Source organism: Topomyia yanbarensis, chromosome 3 (assembly GCF_030247195.1).
Source record: "Topomyia yanbarensis strain Yona2022 chromosome 3, ASM3024719v1, whole genome shotgun sequence".
Taxonomy (NCBI): Eukaryota; Metazoa; Arthropoda; class Insecta; order Diptera; family Culicidae; genus Topomyia; species Topomyia yanbarensis.
Window position 1 is genome coordinate 331,781,528 of NC_080672.1, and position 27,238 is coordinate 331,808,765.

Genomic DNA, 27,238 nt, shown 5'->3' on the forward strand with positions numbered 1-27,238 from the left:
GAGCCCGTTTGTAAGCTATTCTTGGAGGTGTTATTTGTTATTCGTTAAATCAGGAAACAGGATGACAAATCCTTCCTTATCTCATTTGTCAGGATGTCACACTGGGGGTTATACCGAACAGTCACTTTAGGTGAGGTGACACATTTTTCGAGTCGTGCGATTACTGAAGTCACCTGAGGTGAGACGAGTCACTCACATGTGTCTCTCATATTACTCTGGTATGTCATTGTATTCTGTTAACCATTTCACGTGACAGAAGGGACGAAAAAAATGAGATGGCGTCGGCGTAAAAAAAAATTAAATATTTTATAACATTCGTAGGGGAACTGTGAAAAATACTGACGGCGAAGTAAGATGGACACATGCTTTTTACAAGCATATAACATTTAAACTCCATATGAATTTAATGCGTACCGTAAATCCATATGAACTTAATCCGTACCCGTACCGTACCGTATCATTATGAATAATCGTGAGTTTTAAAACTCAGTAGGTCGCGAAAACTGTCATATGTGCAAAATTTAAGCAAACATTGAAAATCAATTGTACATCTATATGCAGATGTAATTTTCAAGATCAGCAAGAACGGATCTTCCTTCAGTGTGTCAGTTCTGAAAATTGACGGACGGAGAGTTTTATAAAAAGAAAGCCAGAAGGCGACCGAAATTACATCTGCGGCATACCGCAAGGAATTGGCGGAAGTTGATGCTGTTAAGGAAATTAAATTGAAAAAAACAAATCAAAGCTAGAAATTTTTTTGGGGGACTCACTTTGCGATCAGTGTTGATCTTAGTTTGTTAATTAAATGGAAGAATCTGGCTGGATTAAATACTTTTATTGCAGTACTCGATTTAGTGCAATTTTCTACAGTGTAAAAACATATGTAATGCTTGCAATGAATGAACTTGCGTGGATTTTTTTTAATGAGTAATACTTTTCATAAATTTAGATTTCTAAGGTTTATTGTGGATAAAAAGCAACTGTTTGTGAAAACTTATTGGTTTTTCGTTAACCTATCTATTAACTTATATCTTATATACTTAACCAGGCAAGTTAGATTAGTTGAACGAAACTCGTTGACTCATCCTTTCAACAAAGCAAAACAAATTGGCAGGACATGAGTGGTTGGTTGGGTTTCTAACACGAAACCCCGAAATAGCACTTCCAAAGCCGGAAGCAACTTCTGCTGCTCGTGCACACGGGTTCAACAAACCGGCAGTTAACGCGTTTTTTGATTTACTTGAAGGCATTATTAAAGACAAGAAGTTTGGCCCAGCCCAAATATATAAAGCGGATGAAACCTGGATTAGCACGGTTAGTTCAATAATTGAAAGTGATTCAAGGTTGTCTTTTTTAATCTTGTGTTGTTTTCTAGGTGCATCCAAAAACAAAAATGTGGCTCGGGAAGGGAAAAAGCTATTCGGATCTATTACCATTGTGGAGCGTGGTGAAACAATATCTGTAATGATATGCACGTCGGCGATGGGACAACATTTGCCGCCACTGAAAAAAGGGGTTCCTGTGAGGACGAAGTTCAGATGTAATTCATCGTGATAAATGGCGGTTGAAATATTTCTAGATTTGTTCGATCATTTCCTTGAGTACGGTAACTCCTGTTTTGCTCATCGTGGACGGGCATAGCAGCCACACAAAGAACCTCGCATTGTAGCAACAAAATGCAATTTGGACGTTGCGTCATGGGGCCATTTCAAAACTATTATGCCAACGCTGCTGAGGTTTTCATGCGTCAACATCCAGGCCGTGTAGTTCCCTGGGCTTCGGTGATGAGCCTGATGGGCGCGTACTCTTGAGTGGTGGATAAGAGTAAGAGATTCGAGCGAGTGCTGGTTCATCGATCTCTGAGTCTCATGACTAATAGTCATTGGATCGAGTGTTTTGCTGTGCGGTTGATATGGATTTTCTACTTTCAAATGGGGGAACATACTGGTTTAGCTGTTCGAAAACTCATTTGATCTTGGGCATAGTGATCGAGTCATTCGATTCGGATCAATGGACTGTCATCTATAAGAGATGATCAGACTGAAGGTGGCTGTTTTTATCTCTTAAATCGCTCTGTCCCTCTGGCTCGTGAAGACGTCGTCTATAACGAATCGGATTCGCTGTTTTCAGAAACAGAGATGACAATCTCTTATCGATGGAACCTTTTCTTAAACATACTGTTCAGCCGCTAGTTAATGCTCAACTAGATCAACATAATAAACTGAAACACGTAGTTTTTGAAGAAATCCAATCCACGTGAACCACATCAACAAACACCTAAAAGTTGTTTAGATGCATGTAATGTATATTTCTTTATGTAGCTCCATCAAGCATTGTTGGGGACTGGAGCTGGACAATCAAAATCGGTAACAAAACATTTAAAAGAGCTAACATAACATCGTCTAGTAAAATATTACTATTTTTGTAGTCTAGTGAAAATATTACTATTTTTGTATTTGACACTCATTATATCAGCATATAAACATTCTTTTCTTCTCATCTAATGTAGGTGGGTTAGTTACGTTCTGAGGACTGTCGTATCCATGGTCGAAGCATTCTCCGCTTCAAAGAGTCTTCACCTATCAATAGTTCTTAACAGACTGAATCGTATTCGCACTTCCATCGGTTTCTCTGCCGCAAAATATATCAACACACGCTTACGTGTGTTCGATGTCTGTAGTCACTGCATGACACGCTGAAACGCACACAGCTGTACTCATTGCTCTTGTATTTTGTCAACCAGTCAATCCCTCTTCTTCTCACAAGGCATATATAGTGAAACTTACACACCAATGAGACTGCTTGAATGTTCTTATCCTGTTGCATTCACATTCGTACCGATTCATTAAGGTGGAATGTATACGTTATACTCACATATTCTAATATTGGAATGATATTTCTTAAAATTATCGGTTTTAGATAAATTATTTCTCTTCCAACAATATCTTATACACTACAAGGACCATGAAGCTCATTTAAAGCTGAGCAGGAATACACTAACAGACATGGGGCACAGGTAAACATTAAAATACCAGCACAAATCTCGAGGTAAGCAAAATGGTATCCTAAAGCTATTATTACCCTAGATAGATTAAGAAAAAGTCGGATATACACTGCTGGCCAATGAAATAGGTGTGTTATAGATTATTTTGTTTTTCTCTCAAATACACATACCAAGTTACAGCAGTCTCAATCACACCTACCGCACACACAAGCCTTGGTATCTGTCAAGTTACTAGTGGGTTGTTGGCGCTGATCACGGCTCACAGAAAGGAGGCTTGCTATTCCGCGAATTGACAGTTTTCGGTGACGTCAGAGAAATCGTTGAGATAAACAAACGGATTTCTCGAAAGTTGTTAATTGACAATATTTGAACTCCCACGGTGGAAAAAATAGTGTGCAATGGATTTTTGACGTAAATTACGCCATAATTACACAAGACACAGCGGATAATCAGTGCATCTATGTGACTATTAGCGTAAATCGGGAATTTGTATGCATGTCATAGAAAACATATCCCACCGTAATTTTCTGATCATAGCAAAGGTTTTGGACATTCGCATAGCTTCCTTTTGATTTACCAGGTGCCGATCATTCGTTAGCAGCAAACAATATATGAATTTCATGTAATTGTTTTCGCCGACGATTTCTATGACGCGCTCTCGTCAAATGTTTACACTCTAACGAGTTAGCCTAGTATATGTAAGCCGTGGGCGCTGATTATATTTACAATCTTTGTCAAGATGTAAAACAAGACTGCCACAGGCTTTTTTGTGTGGTCAATATAATAGGTGTGTGAAATATATTAACTGGTTATTATTTTACTCAATACCATTATATGTTTAATTTGGTAAAGTTTGTATTCTGCGTGCTAATAAATGTATTTAAATGTTGAATAAGTCAAAGATTTGTTATAGAATGGGTCGAGCATCTCACTGTACTCAAGTGGAACGAGTTTTGCTAAGAAATTTTGTTAAAGAAGATAAGACGTACAAATAAATCGCGAGTACACTTTGACATTCCGAAAACTTCTTTACAAATGCCTTAAAACCTTTGAAAAAAGAAACACGCAAAAAAAAACCCAAGAAAACATCTACAGCAACTGACCATTGTATTGCATTATTAGCGAAATCTGATCCATTCACGTCATCCAGGACTATTACAGCACAGTTACAGTTTGCCGTAGGCTGTAAAACTCCAATCTTCCAGAAAGAATTGCTAAAAATGTTCCACTATTGCGAAGCAAAAGACTTCGCAGAAATATGCAATTTACTTTTCAACACCGTTAATGGGCATGGTTCAGAAGGAATCAAAATATGGCGACATATCCTTCGGAGGGACGAATCAAAGATAAACCTGTTTTCCTCCGTTGCACAACGAAACGTTAGACGTCCAAAGTGCAAAAAGTTTGATCTGCGACACACGCAAAATATGGTAAAGCACGGAGGCGAGAACAATGAGGTTTGGGGCTACTTTTCGTGGAATGGCGCAGGTCCTATTTTTCGCAACACCACTATAATGGCAAGATTCGAATGCAAGACTAAAGAATGGACATTCTAAAGGATGTCATGCAGTCCTATGCCAAAGATAACGTGCCTTTATATGGCAGTTTCAGCAAGATATTGATCGAAAACACACATCGAAGTATGTAAAGGAATGATTCCGGGATAATAAAGTGACTATAATTTCGGACCCTACCAATCTCCTGTCATTAATCCCGTAGAAAATCTACGGAATGTACTTAAAAAGAAGTTATCCGGTCAAAATTTCAGAAATAAGGGTCGTTTGTGGGAAGCAGCTTAAAAGGAATGGTACACTATGCCAACGGAAACTTATCAGCGTTTGAATGACTCAATGCCAAGGCGAATGGATAAAATTTGGTTGAATAAGGGAGGTTACACAGGCTACTAGTTGTCAAAAATATTAAAGTCTTAAAATCATTGGATTTCAAGATTTTTAATGCAATGGATTACAATACACCTATTTTATTGACCAGGTGCTTTTTTGGATTTCATGAGAAGAGAGAGTTCCTGTAAAGCATAACAATTAATTTACAAATAAAAGTGTTCTTTTGCATATTTACGACTGTGCCTAACTATAAAATATTGGAATAAATAAATATTTTTAGAGAAAACTCAAAATTTAATGTATTTTTATCTCACACCTATTTTATTGGCCAGCAGTGTAATACTACCCAGGTAACCAATAAGCATGCTGAATGCGTCTTAACGGCTACTTGATAAGCACTTAAGTCGTTTTAAATGCTATTTAAAAGTCGCTTTTGGCAAAATATACGGCTACATTACTGCTGTGCTATGAAAATGCTTTTTTACTACTGTTGTGCATTCAGAATGCTGCTTACTGGCAAGAAGTTTTTAAACAGTTTTTCAAATGCTGATTAACAACAGTTATGCATAACGAATGCCAGCATACTGCAAGAAGCATCCTGAATGCAAATTTTACGCTACTTTACTGCATACACTAATGCTTGTTGGTTACCTGGGTAACAATGTACTGATTTTTGGACGGAGATACTAAATAACTCAACATTACGCTCAACAAACATTTCCTACTCTTCCCGCCCATCATTCCTTCTTTTTTATGGAGTGCATGTCATTTGCATGGACCAGCTCAGCCATTACCCAAATTATCCACCTGACCCGTACCAGGACTGACTTAACTATAACTGTTCCACCTGGTTTCGAAAAAAAACATCCAGGCCGTGTAGTTGGGATATAATCACAGACTAACAGACATAACACTCGAAAATAATGCTTTGCCCACTTTAACGGTCATTTTAAATATATTTGTAGTTGGGACTGTGACCACTGTGAAATTGTGGCGCCACTCACATATGAACAAGCATATGGGGGATCCCAGTCAAAAAGGGCAAGTTGCTAGCTAACGGGGGGCTATTTGCCAACTCGGATACGCTAATTGCCCTTTAATTTGCCAGCAAATTGCTGGCAATCAGGGGGCTATTTCAATTGCAACATTTGGGCGGTTTGCCAAAATTTCATTTTTTTGCCGCCCTACTCGCTCTTAAATCGCCCCCAAATCACCCAGGCAACGCGCCATTTAATCGCCCTTAATTGCCTAATATGAATATTACAAATAATACTTATTTTAGGATTCATTATCAACTCACACAAACTTATCAGTATATACTAGGTAATCACCACCAAACTATAGGAAGAATCAATAAGGAAATTGGTATTGCATACCAAAACTTACTACGATCTGACTTTTATGACTTTAGGTCAGAGATCTTGTTCCACTATACTTACACAGGATTCTACAATTTCCCACATTCGTTGGCTAAATGAAGTGCAGAACACGCGAATTGATTAAAAAAAATGAGCTTAAGCCAAACATGAACCGCCATGTTTGAAAAGCGCAAAAACAACCAAGTCCATTTCAGCCGCCAGAAAATTTGTCTAAGTGTTGAAATTGCGTTTAAATCGCATTCGCAAATTGCATTTGTTCCTAGGGGCAATTAGCACAGGCGAGTTGAGTCAAACGTCAAACTTTTTAAATCGCCTGACCATGTTCGTCCGCATTTTTTTCGACAAGGAATCGCCTGACCATGTTCGTCCGCTTTTTTTTCGACAGGGATAGATCACTAGTGAAAAATTGATCCCAAGCCTGAGGGGTAACCCACCCAGCAAATAAGTGTTTGGGACCGTGAATAAAAGGTGGAGCTAGTGTTTTGGGAAAATTGCCGGATCGATATTTTTTAAGGGAATTCCCTCATAGTGTTATGTCTGTTAGTCTGTGATATAATGGCAACAGCATTTATCTCAGTTGCCAATACGAGGGTAGCTGTATCAAGCTTCAAAAAATCCGGAATATGGCCTGGTAACCGAAACATTTTTTAACGATGAATGCGATGCGCCGGCGGAAGTAACAGCTCAGCCAAAGATGGAGCTCGTTGTAACTCCTGCAGTTACCACAGCGAAAAATGTAGTCGAAACACCCGAGGTTATTGAACAGCATCGTACACTGCAAGTATCGCTTGACAGCGACCACGGATCGTCTTTCAGCGTTTATGCGGAATTTTTTTTTGCCAGTTCTGAAAATTGATGGACCGAGAGTTTCAAAAAGAAAGTGAAAAGGCCAAAAGACGATCGAAATTACATCTGCGGCATACCGCAAGGAATTGGCAGAAGTTGATGCTGCTAAGGAAATTAAATTAACCAAACAGGCGAAAAAACCAAACAAATCGAAGCTAGACAAAGTTTTGAGGGACTCACTTTGTTGCGATCAGTGTGAATCTTTCTTTGTTAATTCAATCTGGCTGGATTAAATGCTTTAACTGCAGTACTCGATTTAATGTAGTTTGCTACGGCGTAAACACATATGTATTGCTTGCAACGAATGAGCTTGCGTGGATTTTTTTTAATGAGTAATACTTTTCATAAATTTAGATTTTCCTGGTTATGAACTATAAAAAATGGTCTATTTCAATCCCCCAATAGTGCATTAATTTCATGAATCCAGTTAGTATTTAGCGTTTCGAATTCTCATCATCACTAGCTAGCATCTTCTTGGTACCAGTTAGATGCTAAATCTAAACTAGCCAAAAAAATTCATGACAATGATTATTTTACTATTTGTTTTGTTTATTTCAGTTTCATTTGAAAAAGCTATAGTAGTTTTACGATGGGAAGATGAGTCAAATCGTTGTAACGGCACGAAGAATGTGTTTAATGCGAAATGATTCAGGCAATGTAACGAGGGTATTAGGTTACCGTATTCAATAAAATTCGGGTTCGTTTCTTTGTATATTTTTTGTATTTTATTCTCCGGAGTAAAAAGGTACTAATTCGTTTATGAGCTTTATAATTGAGTAATTCGGGATGTTCTAGTTGGTCATGCCATTTGCTGATGCGCATGAGAATTGATCTAATTGATGGTTATCGAAAAAGATACATACTGCAAACATTTAACGCCTATGTCGAGAAGTATTTGTTTGGCGACGTGGTGCTAGTAAGGATACTAAAATTACACTGTTTTACACTCAGTACATATTGCAGCGGTGCTTGCCGGTGTTTTGTGTAAATATATAGGTACTATGTTTGCGATAAATATATAAACACTTTCTCTGTGAACAAGTTTGTTTAACCTATTCTGAACGTTTGTTTTCAAATTATGTTTAGAATGGAGAATTTATAGCGTGGAAGCAGCTTTTATAGCGCAAAAAATGGTAAATAAATAACTATGTTTTACTAATTTCAAACTTTAACAATATGGAAGTCATGGCAATTCATTAACGTGTCGTTCAATGGATGAGGTTAGATTACACAAACCTCCTAATTTTCACAAAGGGCAAAGAATTTGGTTTAGTTCCGGTTTGTAGTTGTCACATGTGTCTACTAATTCTATTAGAAGTGAGTGATCCGTGCGTATGAATGTGCAGCGGTGCGTTTTTATATCTAGAAAAAGAAAGCCAAACTATTAGTAAATATCGTTTTTTTTTCTTCACTGTGTACCATTCGAATGCTACATCATACTTAAATGCAATTCCAATTAAAAGTTATGCGGAAGCAATTCACTAGCTTAATATGCAACCTACTTTTGTTGTAAGCTGGCCTTTCTCGGGAACCACCAACCGATGCTTGCTAATGTTCTACAACTTTGTATTAATTTGCTATTTAAAATGTACTTGTGCCCATTCAATTACCGTTTCAAAGGTTTATTTTAGACGCCATAAATGGTAGAAATTTGAATAGATACTTGAATTTCGATCTAAGAATATTCTAGCTAATCATCATCATCATCATCTTTGCTTAAAAACGTATCTGTTCTCTGGTGGGACTATTTTGGCAAGCTGCCTCTTTTGATTATAAGGTTTGTGGTAAATTGATTTTTAAGGGGTATGGGATTCGCAAACGGCCGCGACGAGATGATTGACTGGGTTTGATTCAAAATAATGGTTAAGAAGAGTATTAAAGTTTAGCCGTTGCTAGGCCGGACTGTCCGAACCGAAAGTCTATCTGGTTGAACACGGCAAAAACTTGGTCAAAACTACTTTATGCGTGAAGAGCACACGCATAAAGTGGATTCAAACCATTTTTTGTTCTTAGAGAGGAATTTGGCATAGATGCAAAATAGGAAAGTAAAGAAATATTCAGAAATAGAATTTGTATTTTTGATTTCACAAATTTTTTATATTGTTGTCCCAAAATCGCTAAGTATTTTTGACAAAATACCATAACATAGCAAAATGTTGGAAAGGTTATTTCTTCTTCTTTCCAGAACAATTGAAAAAAGGCCGCGCAGAAATTTTTTTCAACACTGCACCATATCTCGACGCTTCATGACATTTTTTGTCGATTGCGCTCAAATTTTGCATGGGAAATTTTTTAGAGGTGCAATACTTTTGAGGTGTGTAACGTTTGAAAATTCCGGATGAACATAAATATTGGCACTCTATCAAGTATACTGAGGAGACAATTTTAGGAACTTGATTGGGGTGCATATCATTAGATTTGAATTACCAGGCCGAGGGCCGTCACGGCATTCCGGTTATACTCCAGACAGCGCCCACCCATCTTTTTGCAAAAGCAAGTGCACCAAAAATGCTTTTATGATCTATTGCTGATTCAGTTTTGCACATATTCTTCGACCCGGTTTTTAAGAAAATAAGTTGCATCCAGTCATCTATCGAGTGAAAACAGGTGACGCCATTATTCATTTGTTCAGACTTGTCCGCATGATTTCTGTCTCTTCTTTCATATTCTACAGTTTTCACTTTGCGTCTGGCTCTAGGCAAGTGCATAAATGAACTTTCCTGGAATGATCCAAATGATCCCAAAAAACTGGATGTCGAACAAGATTTGTCATCAAAGCCTCCGAGTTTCCATTTAAAATCAAACACATTGAACTGCGTTCGACCGTATCCGATCTTCTTACGGATCAAAGATAGTTCGTTAAGTATACTAATATTCCGCAAGACTCAGAAATATTCAGCTGTGCCAGATATATTGAAAGTTCGCTTCGATAAGCTCAGAATTGTGATATTTTGTCTAAAGCAAACAAATGACGTTACTGGCGACAAGACTTTTATGAAGAACTAACGTGTTTACAAACCAGCTCACAAAGTTGAGATCAATGGTGTAGGTATCGATTCGAACTTGGCATGCGTGGATCTACGGGATTGGCTGTTTCAAAGAGCCTTGCTCCAGTGAACGAAGATTTTGAATGACATTCGCTCCAAACGGGACCCTTCGAACTAGTGACCTTTGGCGAGACTGCTTTGCGTTTTCTTCGGTTCAGGATCGGTTGTTTGTAACAATAACATTTTTTGGAGCCCGTCAATAGGCTCTACCACAAATCCGAAGCAAACAACACCTGGTCCTAGAACTTTAAGAAGAAACATGGGGTTTCCAACGCTTCCAGGAACACCGAAAATCTCATGTGATATTTCAACCAGAGTGCGGGATTGGTTTGACCTAGGTTGGGAATCAGCAGCTTTATAGTAGTGCGGAACTCCTCCCGGCATCAAGCAGACTTCAAGTTTTACGGTACGGCATGGGGTCATTTTGTCGATAATAATTAATCTAGCTTTCTCTGCGATCTTTGCGACAGCTTTAAAAAAGTGGCCTGCTTTACTGCCCATAACCACATTTACGTTACCCTTGTTTCTATGAAACTGAGAAAACGTGCGGAAAAAGTTTGCAAAATTTTTCGCAATTTTTGTTGAAATTTTGAGTCTTTGTCTTGTTCGTTGTTTATTCTGGACTAACAGGACCATAACGTAGTCTTCTGGCGCCTTTGATAGGGTCTCAGTTGTGCGCTTTCTTTTTCAGTTCGACTTTCGAAGATTAATCTAACATGGGAACAATACTCCTATCCTGACTTATTTTATGACTTAACCTCACTTATTTTATAAATCAGGCCAAGATTATGGCGCCACTCTTACAGCTGGCACCCTTAGCGGGGCCCAACCTGGCCAACCGCGCGCTATGACTCTGCTTATCACAAGCATCATTTATCATTACGAGTAAAATGATTTTTAAAGTTTGAGATGGAATATCTTGAAACTGGATGGAAATAATAGAATCAATTCAGAGAAGACAATTTATGCTTCTATCTACTCTTGATTATTCTCTCAAATATTGCGAAGATTGATTTGCTATATTGAGAGTTTTTCCTAAAGTATGAACAAAAGTCGCACTCAAACGTGTCATAAGTGTGTGTTGATGGTAGAATTTTTATGATGTGTCATAAATTTTCTTTACAAATAAAGTAATAATTTTTAACTTTTATTCATATCTTCGGCTTAATTTGGTCCAGAAACAATCGGTGAGATACATTTTAAAGAAAATTGGTCAATAAATTTAGAAAACCCCACCCCCATTACAGCCGGACGCCACCACCATCGCCGCTCATCTTTCTAATGCTCAACCATCAGGACGTTACTTGCAGGAACATCTTAGTATCTACTATCAGAACATGAGAGGACTACGCACCAAAATTGACGAGTTGTTCATCGCTGTTTCAGAGGCCTAATAAGATGTTATTGTTCTAACCGAAACGTGGCTGAATGAACAAATAAATTCATTCCAATTATTCGGCTCAAAGTACACGGTTTACCGTAACGATCGCGATCCTAACAGTACAGGGAAAAAACGTGGTGTCGGTGTGCTTATTGCAGGGTCCAGTCGGCTCTTGTCTAAACATAAATCTGATACAAACGATCTCGAACAACTATGGGTCGCGGTATTAATATTTGTGTGGGTGTAGTTTATATTCTCCCCGACTCCGCAAGAGATATGATATTATTAAGAAACATTTGACATCGCAACTTCCATTCAATCCAGCACGGCTCATCTACTGTTTAGGGATTATAAGCAACCTGGACTTCTATGGAAAAGTACCTCCTCCGGTTATGCCTTCCCAGACCCTTCTGAATCAACCTTTTCGAAAGCGAGTATTGCCTTGGAATGGTTGTATTGAACATGCTGCAAACGTGCACGGTAAATAGCAGACGAAATCGAACCTTGGACCTCCTTTTCGTAAATGAAGAAGCTTCTATTAACTGCGCCGTTTCAGAAGCCTTTAGTTGCTTGTGACGCACATCGTCCTACTCTTCGAATAACGCAGATTTGTCCCCAGTTGGTTATTTATGACGAAATGCCGGATGTCAAGGAGTTTAATTTTTCGAAGACTAATTTACCTAGGCTTCAAAACTCATTGTAGGCAATCCATTGGGAAACTTTGTTGATCGATGTAGATGTTGTCGTAGAAAAATTTTCACTGGTCCTGAAATTACACTAGCCAACGAAGCCCCGTTACAAAACGAGAGTTTATTGAAGCCAGCAACAGTTCCAAGAAATCTTTCTCTATTCAAGACTCGTAGAACAAACCTGAATCGAACCTGAAATAAAATCCAAAGCAGTTTTGGTTAACGGGAAACGTTAAGAAAATGGACCCCCCTTCCAGTATGTTCCTTGCAAATGAAACATCAAGCATCCCAAGCGGCATCTGTGGCCTATTTGGGCAATATTTCTCAAGTGTGTTCAGTGGCGGATCCAGGGGGACGGCCCGGGGGTCCGGAACCCCTCCGATTTTTTTTACTTGTTGAGGATTTTTAATTAGGATCAATTTTATGTTAGTTTCAAACTCAGAATCATGTTAAGAAACTCTGAATTTATGTAAAGGCATAAAGCAATGATTTCATTACTTTAAACTTTTAGTATTTTGGTATTATATTTTTCAGTGAAATAAACAAGCATAAGATTATAAAAATATATTAATAACCGGTGGAGTTATTGCTTTTTCCCCGAAACCCTTTTTTATTTAAAAGGTTTGCAGAGATCACGATTGAAGATCAATAGATCAACTAAAATCCCAAAACGCAAAAAATTCTATTAGTATATGAGTATTCCTAGCACCTTAACGATTAGTTGAATAAATAGTAATTTTTTTCTTGCATTCGGGAACGTTTTTTTCTTGAAAATTGTTGTTTTAAGTTCTAAAAATTGTATTAAAAAATCTCACCTACTACACAAAAATTTAAGCATATAAAAGGAATCGTTAAGGTACGATAAAAATTAATTACGATCAATTGAAAAAAATCGAAGAAAATCGGTTCCGGCAATTATGATCACGGAAAAACCATCTTTGGATAAACGACATTTTGAGATAATCGAGTTTAAAATTTCAAGTTACCACTGCTCTTGGTAGACGAAGCTCGCTGGGAAGCGCTGTAGCTTTCGACCAAATCTCAGATCCCTAAAAAAATTGGGAGAATATTCTCAGGGAGTTTACTTTTAGATAAAGCAATAATTTTTTTTGATTTGTTAAAAAATGAGAGGGTATTCAACCCCTTAAATAAAGTAATTTGATATTACAAATTGCACAAAGCTCATTTTAAAATCGAAATTTCAGACCCCTCCCTTTTTTCTGGATCCGCCCCTGAGTGAGTTTAAAAAAGTGCTGGGTCAAAGTTACCAAAGCATATATTTCGAAGGACCAATCTAGCCCAATTCACTTCGCTCTGTATTAAAAATATTTTAGTTGGATCTCAGGTCGATACTATATACACGGATCTCAAGCCTGCTCTTGTACTGGCAAAGATGAAGCGGCTGGGCGCTTCGGCAAATATTATAGAGTGGCTTAAATCATATCTCGTAAATCGTTCTCTATCTGTAAAATGAGGAAATAACGAGTCTTACAGTTTCATCAACTTGTTGGGAGTGCTTCAAGGGAGCAATCTAGGACCGTTGCTTTTTCGTTGTTCTTTAATGACGTTAGTTATGTTATACCTCCAGGGTGTAAACTTATATATGCCGATAATCTCAAACTATTTCTCATTGTATGGTCAATTTCAGATTGCATGGAACTACAGTAACACTTAGATGCTTCTGTAGTTAATGTAATCGAAACTTGCTGACTCTCAGCGTGTCCAAGTTCTCCATAATATCTTTTACACGCAGAAAAAATCCAATACTCTGGAACTACAGCATCTCCGGGGAATCGCTAGAAAGAATTACAGTTATCAGAGACTTCCAACTGACATTCAGAAACCATTACTCTCATGTTATAGCACAGGCAAATCGAAATCTCGGCTTCGTTATAAGAATCGCCAAAGAGTTCACTGAACCATATTGTTTACGGGCACTCTATTTTTCACTTATTCGATCTTCCCTGGAAGCTTCAGCACCCATTTGGTGTCCTTATACGAGCATGTGGATCAACCGAATAGGTAAGATCCCTCCGTTTTGCTCTTAGAACTCTGCCGTGGCGTAACTCAGTAGAGATACTACCGTACATCGATCGTTGTTGTCTGCCCGATATTTCTTTAGGTTAGGAATCGGCGTTTCAGTCTGTTTTTGATAAAGAACTCCTGTACGTTCTCTTCTTCCGACGTTTCGGTCCTTATTAGACCTATTTCAAGGAATTGAAATTTTGGTGTTCTCTTGTTTTTACGCCCATTTGAGGATTGCTTCTAAAGTGTGTATCCTGAAATGGGCTTTACCCATTCAACTACATTTCATGTAGACCAACATAGACGAATTTCGCGCTAAATCGTATTCAGAGTTGGCAGCACCCTCTCAGATTTTAATGAAACTTTTTGTACATGAAGACTTGATCACAAAAAGCCACTTTGCATACTTTGTTTTTCCAAAAATGATTTAGACTCTCTTTTGAAAAGGGTCAAACTTTTTTTACCAATTTTTTTCGAATGGCTATAGTCTGAAAATGACAAATCCTACAAAAACATGTTGTAGGAGTGATTTTCACAAATTTAGTCAAATTTGTGAATAAAAATATTGAAATTTTTTTTTCATTGAAAAACTTTAAAGTTAATTTACAAAAACCTCTTCTTTAATTTGGATGAAATTTTGTCCCAAGATAGGTAATTAGCCATTTTAAATTATCGATATATGCGAGATTTAAGTAAATACCACTTGGCCGTGTATGTACCCACCCGGCTAGTAAAGATTGATGGTGTAGTATCCAACAGGGGCCTTAATTGCGAAGTATGGAGTTCGCTCCTTCAAGAACCCTTTGCTTCGGCCAGTGAATATTCTGGTGTGCAAGCAATTGCGTTCAGGAAAAATCAAGGAGTATATGAAAACAACTTATTTTCCATCAGCCTCATTTCGAACCTTTCGCCGAATCTGCTCTTCTAAATTTTGATCTGTTGGATGGGGCTAATGTACTTGTTCGCCTTTTTGTGCCGCGAGGCATGAACTACCGTCGTTGCAAACAATTGGGCCTACAGCGACTTATTGTAGAAACAAGGCACGCTGTGGAAAATGCGGAGAGAATCATGAAAAATTTTCCTACTGTGGAGAGACTCCGCATGATCTCTCGACAAATGCCGCATATAATTTATGTGGGGACAAAATGAAACATTCTTATTAGGAACGCTCCGTTAAGAAATGCAAAAGAGCGCTACGCCACCGACAACGACTAATTTCTACGTTTCCTTGTACACTAAAAAGCGAGAGTCTGACCATCCCATTATGGGAACATCTTGTAATGTCTGAGAGTATCCCTTGAAGGGTGCTGTTACAAAACCGAAGTAAGTGGTTCGTGGTCTCGGTAATCTTAGAAACTAGCAGGAATTTCCACATGGGACATCAAAAGCCCCAAGTGTCCATATATTTCAGTTCTTTCATTATCCCCCAGGTTTTACACAATGCATTTTCACTACCATTAAAGGTCAGACGAAACGAGTACCCGACGCGAACAACCGTGAACAGTCTCCTACTTCGTTGTAGGCAGAGATTGCTTAGAATTGTACGCGAAAGGGACTTTTGAACGTCGGATCGCCCGAATTTTTCCCAATATACGCGACGCCACAAATTCAAATGAAAAACTTGATGAAAGCTGAAAAACGCGATTATTGGCACCGGTTTGTCGACGGATTAACGGACGGATAATCAGAGAAACAATGTTTCGTCTGGTGGCTAGGGCCTACGTTGTGTACTCGATTCATCCTGTGATTGGAATACACGGAACGTTCGTCATATGATGACAGCTATACATCGCTTTTATACTAACTATTATGACAGTAGTGGTGAGTGCAATTATAAAAGAGGCTGTGCTGTTAACATTCTCCCCACAAAACTGATGGTTTTATATTTACCTATCAACGACCATGCCTACATCGTTACGTTTGATGGAGCATGGAAAGCACTCTTTGTATGTCCTGGAGAAAACATGGAAGTTTTTGAGTACTTTATCTGATAAATCATAGCAGGTAATCCCATTGTTTGAGTTTTTACGCAGTGCTCCATTCCAGGTAATGAGAAGGCGGACACTTGGATTAGAATGATAGTGAGAAGGTGGACATTTAGGTATTAGAATGTGATATTTATGAAAGATTGCGTAGCTTCGACGAGTTTTTAAATATTTCTTCTCAGAGGACGCTCGAAAATTGGCAAATTTCGTGGAGCGATGGAAGTTCGGGAATCCCAAAGGTATCAACAAACCTTGGTCCAAGAGAATGGATGAGGGTGATGACTTCATTCGAGTGATATCTCGGGTCATTTACAATCATTATACATAGAATGCCAATCTCCGGCGTATTGGGGTCGTGGACAGGGGCGGCGAAACACTTTACGCCCGAGTGGGTAGAAAGCATAGGGTGAGGGGTCCATTAGTAAGAATTTTTTTTCCCTTTTCGCAATGCATACGCTTACATTACATTCACATTAAATCACGTTCGTTCATGCAAGTGGAATTGTGGTACATCGATGTTTTCAAATGTGTGTAGTGCGAGATACATGCGTTGCACATCTAATTTTTTTGAAATGGTTCAAAATTTCGAGTGGGTAATTACCCACTCGGTTATTTTCGAGTGGGTAGTACTACCCATACTACCCACGCTTTCCGCCGGCCCTGGTCGTGGAGAGCGGTCTCTGCGTTTGTGGTGGCGGATATCGCGATATTAAACATGTTGTCTGGTCGTGCGCTAAGTGTTCTAGTACCAGATCTCCGTTAAAAGAATCCCGTCGGCTTTGTTCCAGTCCAGTTCGAAATGCTATACCAAATTCGTTACTGTTACTTTTTGCATGTGGCAACTAGCAGTTGGGAAATTAGATTCTGAGATGACTATAACTTTCATTGGTTTAGTTTTCGATAAAAATACACTGAATCCAAATCAAAGATGTTTTTTTTGGTAAATCGACTTTAAATGTTTAAAATCGATTTTTTTCAGTGTAGGAGTCGATGAGGAATTTTTTCAATATTTTTATTCGCAAATTTGACTAAATTTGTGAAAATCACTCCTACAGCATTTTTTGTAGGATTTGTCATTTTTAGACTATAGCCATTTGAAAAAACATTGGTAAAAAAGTTTGACCCTTTTTAAAAGAGAGTCTAGATCATTTTTGGAAAAACAAAGTATGCAAAGTGGCTTTTTGTGACAAAGTTCTCATGTACAGAAAGTTTCGTCAAAGTCGTCAAAGGGATGTGCCACGATGAGCATATCTGGGACGCTGTCAACAGAGTGGTTCTCCGAGCTGCAGAAGAGGTGGCGAAGGGACTAAAAAAGTAGCGCCATTGGCTAGAACGCCGCCGGAAAACCACAAATTGGGTTTCGGGAGAAATTTCGCCGCCGGGGAACTCTCCGACAGTGTAGACTTGGTCCACCGCCAGGGATCAGTTGAGTAGTACGCGCCGCATGGGTTCGGATCGTCGGGGCGCCAGTGAACCAGACGTCAGGCTTCACCGGAACCGCCGGCCAACCTCAACACTCTACCGGGTAGCTCGTGAGTGGGCTAGATCCACCGCCGGGGTATAGACCGAGTATACTAAATCGAATAGCTAGCAGTGGATAGTGGATATATCTTTGGGGCGCCAGTGAACCGAAAGCTGCACTCTACCCTTAATCGCAGGAATGACTTCAGCAGATACTGGCTGGCTCGTTGAATAGGTTAGGCTAAATGCCGCGGACTAGATCGAGTAGATCGGGTTGAAGGGCACTGCTAATTGGATCACGGAAACGAACTTCGGTATCGGGAGCAATCTGCCGCAGGGGAATTCACGGTAGGGAAGATTCATCGCCGTGGACTACCCGACAGGCTCGTGACGAAAAAGGGGAGCCAATTGGCTCACGAAACAAACACTGGTACCAAGAGTAATTCTGTTGTCGGGGAAACTCTCATTCGGAGAAGGATAATATCCGAGTTGATCTTGATAAAGCCGGGAGCAAAATGACCCAAGAAAGCAGGTTTCGGGGAACTATCGGTTGGAGTACGGTGAATTCACCGTCGGGGACTAGCCAAGTAAATCGTGATAAGGCCGGGAGCTGAATGACTCACGAAAACAGGAGCTAAATGGCTTAAAGAATCACGACTCACGGGGATGAGAGTTAAACGGCGACGTAATAAATGGAGACAATAAGCAAGAGAAGAGTCGAGAGTTAAATCAAAGCTTAAATGTCGAGCTATTTCATGAACCTAGTGAGGCTCCGAGATAGAGCAGAAGAAAGAAGTGCGACGAAAGCACGATCCCCCCACGAAGTAATACCTTGTCGTAGTTCCGACTGTGAGTCGTGAGTCCCATACAGTGCCAATACACTACAAGCCAGGCTTTTGAATGTTTTTAAACCTTTCTATAAAAACGATCATCTACTGATGGTAAGTATGTTGATATATTCCCACTTTTTCATGTATTACTAATGAAATGCCTTGTAGTTAATTTAACTATCATTTGTCATAAATCAGTGCCCATTTTGAGTTGCGCAATCGATAATAAAACTAGTTTGTGTTAATTAACGCGTCATTAATAAGTCAGAGGATCGTGTTCGCCGAAAGACTATTATCAACAGTTTACTGAAAAGTCCTGTGATCTTAAAATCGTTGCACACGGGTCCTATACTGGCAAGCTGCTGAATGATTTCTTGGGCACCTTCGTACGCTGATCCAACGGAAGGCACTCATTTGACGATAATAAAATTTTCTTTTTTCATGGTGGTTCATCAGATGTGGTTTGAATGTTTTCTGTGGTTAATTCAAGTCAGAAACTTTTATCAAATAAGAAACACGAGTAACTCAAAGAAACCATTATGGAAATTAGTCAGTCAATCATCATGCCGTAACCGATCTCGTATCGCCTGCGTTCGGTATGTGTATCGCATGTACTCGGTAGTTTGATTTTGTTACGATATAATTTTGTTTATTTCATTCACCTCCATCTAACTTCACACATGCTCGGTTCTGCTTACGCATGAAAATGCTTTGGTTAGCACAATTTTACATCTAATTAACTCTATATACTTGAATTCACTCTAAACCGGCCTGTCCTGTAACGAGCTCACTGCAAATATATTCAAATCTATTTGGTTTTCAATTTCATTTCCCCGAATAACTTTCGCTTTTTGCTCTTAGTTTTCAATTTCACTTAACAGTTTGCTAGTTTTCACGTTCCTTCCAGCTTAGGATTTTAGGGGGAGAAGGTTGGATATAGTTTTCTGTAACTCTCGTGTTTGTTAATTAGCACCTTTCAATAACACGAGGAATCGGCACCGTACCTTATCACGGCGTTTCCGATTCCCTCAATTTACTAGGATGTTTAGCAAGCCTAAAACAAATAAGTCTGCTACCTCGTTTCGTTTACAAGTAAAGCATTCGTTTTTTTGTGTGTGTGTGAAAATCAGTCAATTTGAGTCACTTAAATGTATCAATTCTGGAGAACTCGGCCTAATTTTGACTAATATCATCGTCTGTGTATGCGATGTGGAATTAGGCTAACCTAGCGTAGAACTGGACACCAGTTCTAGAACGTCATTAGTTTTGATTGTTTGTTTCCGATTTTTTTTTGCAAATGGTACGACGTTTGCTCACGCGTTCGACGATTGGCGGCTAAGCTTCTACAACTCTACAATAGTCACTTGCAGCACACTTCCCGTGTCGTCACCGTCGGCGTCAGCCTCAGCGCAAATTCAAGCCTGCTGAATCGAACTCAAAAAGGCCGGATCAACGGAAGCAACTTTAGCCGTTAAAAACGCATGCATACAAAAGAGTAAACTTTGTAGAACTTGACATTCGAGCTCCTAGAAACGAGAAAGAAAAAAAAAATGATTGGAAAAGTTTTAGGAATGTGAAAAGAAGCAGATGCAAAGAATGCTAGGATCAGCAGAGTTGTGGAAATAGCTTTCGAATGGTTTTTAGTTTAAAATTTTTGAAAGGATATATCGGAAAAAAGTCATAGTAGGATTACGTTCATTAATACCTTTGTTTCTATGGAACGTGTCTCATGGTCCTGGAAGTGCAATTTCAGTTTCGATTTACCATCATCACTAGATCCTCGCAGTTGTGAAAATTTATACTGCCAAATCACGCTGGCATCGGCGCCTTCAGTCAGTGAGAATCCGGCCTGCCAGTCCAGTGTCAGGCCACCAGTCTTACCGTGGTGAGATACTGCGAATGTTTTACGCTAAAAAAAAAAGAACGAAACCCCAAATTGTGTTATCTCGTCCAACGTCACCGTTCGGATAGTGTTCAAGTTTCAACACCACACTCACCCCTAACTTAATTACACTAGTTACAATAGCGGCATTCCAACTGTTTTCAATTCGCAACAGTTCCTGTCGCGTTTCCACGCTCAGATATCGAGGCTCGTGACCCGAGCTCTGCAGCAGGAAGCAGTGTTGCCGCGAATCTACCGTCTCGGATTCCTTCACCACCCGGAACATGGTCTGGTACACCTTGTACGCGACGGTAGCCTTCTGCAAGCCGGCCACATTTAGCGGGGGTGCATCGAACAGCATAACCTCGGTGCCCTTCAGCACCAGAAAGCGCGGTTTGTAGCTCTGCCACGAGATGTGATTGCTGATGACCCCTTCGTTCACCCAGCCCATGTACTCGATCCGTTCACCGACCGGAAAGTTGCGGTTGTACAATTTCATCTGTCGGATTTCGGGTCAGACAAAAGAACAAAAAAAGACAAATAGAGGCAAAAACAGCACAATCATTCACTTATCTGTTGTGTTGAAAAACTCGCGTTGAATTGAGGGGGCTTACCTGCAGGCTGGTCAGACCGACGATGTTATCGGTGATGTATTTAAGCCACTGGCTCAGGATGGCTAACTCGTCACAGTGGATGATTCCGGTCGTTGTTCCATTGAGTCCTCGCACTTCGAATGCGTTCGGTCGCAGCTTGTCCGTACCGTAGATGTAGCGGGTCACGTAGGCCATCATGAGAGGAACTGGGGATGATCAATAAAGTTTGTGTTGACCAGAATCATAGTATTTGGAGAGTAAAATTAAGAAGTTGCGGGCAAGACTGCGATAAAATTGAAGCTGCAACGAAGTCGTCGAGTGAGCAAAGATAGTCTACTATTGTCGGAATTTCGCACGGAGTTTCGTACGGAACTTCGTGTGGAATTTCACGCGGAATTTGGCGAGGAATATAACGCGGAATTTCACACGGAGCTTCGCGCGGAATTTTGTGCGGAATTTCACGCGGGATCTGGCGCGGAATTTTGCGTCGAGTTCTACACGGAATTTCGCGCGGGATTTCGCTCGGAATTTCACACGGAGTTTCAAATAGGATTTCGTGCGGGATTTTGCGTGGGATTCTGCGCGGATATTCATGCGGAAATTTACATGGAATTTCGCACGGAATTTCACGCTGAATTTTACGCGGAATTTTACATAGAATTTCTCCGAATCTGATATTAAATTCCGCGCAGAATTTCACGCGGAAACGAAATTCCGCGCAGAATTTCACGCGGGATTTGCCGCGGAATTTCGCATGGAAGTTCGTGCGGGATTTCGCACGGAATTTCAAACGGAATATCGCGGAATTTCACGCAAATTTCATACGGAATATCACAAGGAATTTCATACGTATTTTCACTCAGAATTTCGCGATGGATTTCGCACGGCATTTCACGCGAGATTTTATGCGGAGTTTCACGCGGTGTTTCTCATGGCATTTCGCGCTGCATTTCACGTGGAATTTTGCACGGAATTTCACGCTGAATTTCGCGTGGAATATCAAGCGGAATTTCACGCGGAATTCCATACGGAATTTCGCACAAAATTTCGCTCGGAATTTACTGAGGAATATCGCACGGAATTTCATGCGGAATGTCACTCGGAATATCACGCGGAATTTCACACGGGAATTCGCGCGGAATATCACGCGGAATTTCACACGGAATTCCATACGGAATTTCGCCTCACGGGACTTCGCGCGGAATTTCCCGCGAAATATCGCACGGAATTTCATGCGGAATGTCGCTCGGAAGATCACGCGGAATTTCACGTGGAATTTCACGCGGAATGTCACTCGGGATATCACGCGGAATATCATGTGGAATTTCACACAGGACTTCGCGCGGAATATAACGGGGAATTTCACGCGGAATTCCATACGGAATTTCACACAAAATTTCGCACGGAATTTCATGCGGAATGTCACGCGAAATTTCACACGGAATTTCGAACAAAATTTCGCTCAGAATTTCATGCGGAATGTCGCTCGGAATATCGCGCGGGATTTCACACGGGACTTCGCGCGGGATTTCAGGCGGAATATCGTATGGAATTTCGCACGGCTTTTCGCACGGAATATCGCGCGAAATTTCATGCAGAATGTCGCTCGGAATATCACGCGGAATATCACGCGGAATTTCATACGGAATTTCGCACAAAATTTCGCTCGGAATTTCCCGCGGAATATCACATGGAATTTCATGCGGAATCTCGCTCGCGCGAAATTTTACGTGGAATTTCACACGGGACTTCACGCGGAATATCACGCAGAATTTAAGGCGGAATATCGCATGAAATTTCACGCGGCTTTTCGCACGGAATATCATGTTTGCGGAATATCACGCGGAATTTCACGTGGAATTTACCACGGTACTGCGCGCGGAATATCACACGGAATTTCATGTGGATTTCCACGCGGAATTTCAAGTAAAATTTTACGCGAATGTTCACCGTAAATAACACGCGGTATTTCAAGTGAAATTTCACACGGAAGTTCTCACGATATTTTGCACGGAATTTCACCCGGAATTTTTCGCCGAACGTCACACAGAATTTTACTTCGAACCTTGCACGGAATTGCACGTGGAATTTCGCACGGTACTTCGTGTAGCATTTCACACGGCATTTTGGGTGCAATTTCACCCGGTATTTCGCGTGGAATTTCGTACGGAATTTCTTACGGACTTTCGCAGGATGATTCGTGCACTTCGGGTGGAATTTCACTAGGAAATTTTCTGTGGAATTCCGCGCGATATTTCACGTGGAGCTTCCCGTGGAATTTCACACGAAACTTCGCGCGAAATTTCACGCGAAATTTTGCACCGAACTTCATGTGGAATTTCGCACGGAATCGCTCACATTTTCACACGGAATTTCGCACGAAATTTGGCGCGGAATATCACGCGGAATTTCGCACGGTACTTCGTGCAGCATTTCACACGGCACTTCGTGTGGAATTTCACACGGAGTTTCATGTAGAATTCCGCGCGGAATTTCACGCGGAACTTTTCGCGGAACTTTTCGCGGAACTTCCCGTAGAATTTCACACGAAATTTCGGGCGGAATTTCACACGGAATTCAGCACGGAATACCAAATTTGGCGCGGATTTTCACACCGAATTTCACACGGAATTTTGCGCTGAATTTCGCACGGAATTTCACGTGGAATTTCGTACGGAATTTCGCACAGTACATCGTGCAGCATTTCACACGGTCATTCGTGTAGAATTTCACGTGGAATTTCATGCGGAATTTCGCAGGGAATTTAACACGGAAGTCAGCACGGAACTTCCCGTGGAAGTTCCGTGCTGAATTTCACATGAAATTTCACGGAATTTCGCATGAAATTTCGCGCGGAATTTCACATGAAATTTCGGGCGAAATTATACACGGAATCTTGCCAGTAATTTCACGCAAAATTTCGCGCGGAATTTCGTGAGAAATTTCGCCTGAAATCTCACGCGAAATCTCGCCCGGAATTTCGTGCGGAGCTTTACGGGGAATTTTGCACGAAATTTCGCCCATAATTTCGTGTGGAATTTCGCGCGGAGTTCAACACGGTATTTCGCGCGGAATTTCGTATGGACTTTCACACGGAATTTCACACAGAATTTAGCACGGAACTTCGTGTGGAATTTCGCGCGGAGTTCAACACGGCATTTCGCGCGGAATTTCGTGTGGACTTTCACACGGAATTTCACATAGAATTCAGTACGGAACTTCGTGTGGAATTTCGCACGGAATTTTGCACGAATTTTCACAGGGAATTTTATGTCAAATTCACGCGTAATTTCAAGTGGTATTTTGCAAGGAGTTTCACGCGAGATTTCACGTGGAATTTCTCACGAAATTTCTCAAGGAATTTCGCGAAGAATTTCACCCAGTGGCGTTTCATGCTAATATAGTGTTATTATGCTCGACATACTGTTGACCATTTAATAAAAAAACACTTCGAACTTTGTCTAATGTTGTGCGGGTATGGTAAAAATACCTTCCAGTTTTAGTATAGAAACTAGTATCCTGCGTTAGTGCTTTAATGGTCTGGGCAGGTTTGTTTGATGCTTACTCCGAGCTTGGTGAATAACGTGTTATTCGCAATATCCTTCAAATGAATCTGGCTTCAAGTTCGCTTCAAAGCCTTTATTTCAAGTTGACTGAGATTTTTTTTTTGCAATCAGGCAATCTGAAATGTTTTTTGGTTGCTTCAAATTATGTTAAATGGAAAAACGAATATTTTTTCGATTTCATCAACATTCTAATTGTATGCTTCAAAATTTTTGGTTGGTTGATCAAAACAATTTGACAAACCGTAATTCGAGAAATGACGAGATATAATCGTGATTCGTTTAATTTTACATAAAATAAGTACTTTTCATGCGCAATATTATAAAATTACACTTATCAACATTTGAAATAGACTTAAAATTAAAATCAATCGTAAAACTAAGTCATTTTTATGCTCGTATGTGTCAGGGATTATGTTGATCTTACTACCAGTGTTTACAAATGTTTGCATAAAGTGAAGATATTCTTCCTATCAGCGATATTACATTCATAAGTATTCTTCCTGATCGGACATTCCATGTGAAGATACCCTCTCAACGAGAGTAGTTATCTGGATATATGGATTGGCAAGTGGACTGTTACACTGACGGTTCTCTGATGGAGGGACGTGCTAGTGTTGGTGTCTACTGTCGTAAAATGAGATTGGAACAGTCTTACTCGTTTGGTAGATACTGCACTGCATTCCAAACAGAAATCTTTATGATTATGTGCGGGTCACAATCGAACCTACAACAAAGCAACCGAGCGGCAAAGTTATAAACTTCTGCTGCAATCAAGGCCACTAGGTCGAACAAAACACGGTCCAAGTTCGAGATTGCATGCCGAATTCGAATAGATTAACTTTGACTTAGTATCGACAATTTTACCAACCTCGTATGGGTGCTCGGACATTCCGGTATTACTGGAAATGCATGGTCTGACGAATTGACCAGGGCAGATGCAGCGATTGACTTTGTTGGTCCTGAGCCCATCCCGTCAATTTTGATAAGTTAAATAGAAGAAAAAAAATACCTGGGCTTCGTTTGAGTACCGCAATTATTAGAGAAATCTACAAAAGTATCACCAAATAAAAGCGTTTCTATAACTATTCAGCGCGCTGTGTCATTTTCATGAAATATTGTGAATCCAACTACAGAACCTCACATAATCTATTATGCAACTGCCCAGCAGTAGCGCAATTGCTATTTCAAGTTTTCGGCCGTCCTTACATACGAAACTATATTCGGACGATGCACAAATCACCGACTACGCACGAGGAAAGTGCCATTTGAGCTAATATAGTCTGATTCCTGAAGATTGTATAAGATTTCCTTCTCGTTGCTCCATACCGGGTAATGAAGAAGCGAACTTTTGAACAACGGCGGGTGCAAAAAAGGTGACATTTTCGAAAGACAATCTGTTTCAATGAAATCCATAAAATTTTTCATCGGTAGCTACTAGAAAGTTGGCAGACATCGTGGGGCAATGGTGAATGTAGTGTTAGGACGTTGGCTACATTCTATTATCTCGAACGTATCAACGAAACCGTGGCTTAAAGAATACATTCGTGTGATGCAATGTTCATGTTCAATCACTACATGTTAGATGCGCATCTCTTACATATTGGACTCGCAAATGCGCTTGTGGCGACGATTATCACAATATCGACCATATTGTCGGGGCATGCTCCGAGTACTGATTCCCTTCGGCAAACTGCGATCTTCCTTATATGTTCCTCGTATATGCTTTCCTAAAAACCATCAATGTTCAGATGTAGCTAACCCTTCTCTTTTTTTACTCATTCTCAGAAGTTCCCTCTTCCTCCTGTACCATGATTTGATGCGACTTAATGGCGACACAATATATCTCTGTCGTACAAGTCAACATACACGCAACCAACACACGAACATTACACGCGCAACTCAGTGCGCTGTCAATCCGCATCTGAGCCATTTTACGGAATCGTCTGGAGGAATCCCCTGCTGGTCCGAGGAGAACCACACGGTTTATGATGTACGTCCGAGTCTACAATTTATGTCGTGATCTCCCGTTTACATGAAGCTGTAAGTTTAAATTTTCATACATTTCATCGGCGATCAAGACACATCCATCGAATTTCGTCAGCACCTGGCCGTGAAGCTAACAGGCTCGGTTTCCGACCGGTTTCTGTTATTTGGGGCTGCTGTTAGGCTTAGGATGTTTATTTGCCTGGTGACATTTGTAGCTCCTCGAAGACGGATTCGCCGCACAGTTCAGTCTTCAGTTTTTCGTCGTAATGGCATAGAATTTTTACGAATAAACCAAAAATCAATTGTCCTAAGTCTGTGTGAAACCTATCGGCATTTTAACTGAGATTAAGCCCGAGGTACTCTAACCTTCAAAAGCTGCATTAAGACATTGAATTTCAATCAATTATGGTCAACGAGCGAGAAAGGAAGCTTTTCAACAGACTGACCTGTATTGAATATGGTTGAATCACCACTTGTACTTGGAATTGTGCTAGTTGTTCTCTGATTTCTTTTTCTTTTGTTTTTTTTTCCTGAAAATATTAGCTCCAATATGAATGTTGGGATGACCTTAACCAACCTTAAGAATGCCAATTAAAAAGATGCCTTTGGCCGAATAGACATCCACTAACTAAAAGTCACTTTATTTGTTTAAAAAAATGGAACCTAGATCTTCGTGTTTCTTCTCAGTTTAGCAACAAATCAGGTTTCACACAAGGAAGC

General features: G+C 40.1%; 1 protein-coding gene across 1 annotated transcript in view; it reads right to left on the minus strand.

Annotated features, from left to right (window-relative positions):
* Positions 1 to 7,775: 7,775 nt before the first annotated feature.
* LOC131692867 (gamma-1-syntrophin) overlaps positions 7,776 to 27,238 on the minus strand; it is a 179,140-nt gene continuing 159,677 nt past the window's right edge. The window contains exons 7-10 of the mRNA XM_058980205.1: positions 20,988 to 21,172; positions 20,489 to 20,872; positions 20,197 to 20,400; positions 7,776 to 20,017 (exon numbers count right to left, since the gene is read on the minus strand). Coding sequence (XP_058836188.1) covers positions 19,907 to 20,017; positions 20,197 to 20,400; positions 20,489 to 20,872; positions 20,988 to 21,172 — 884 coding nt within the window. The 3' untranslated portion in view covers positions 7,776 to 19,906. The remainder of the gene's footprint in view (positions 20,018 to 20,196; positions 20,401 to 20,488; positions 20,873 to 20,987; positions 21,173 to 27,238) is intronic.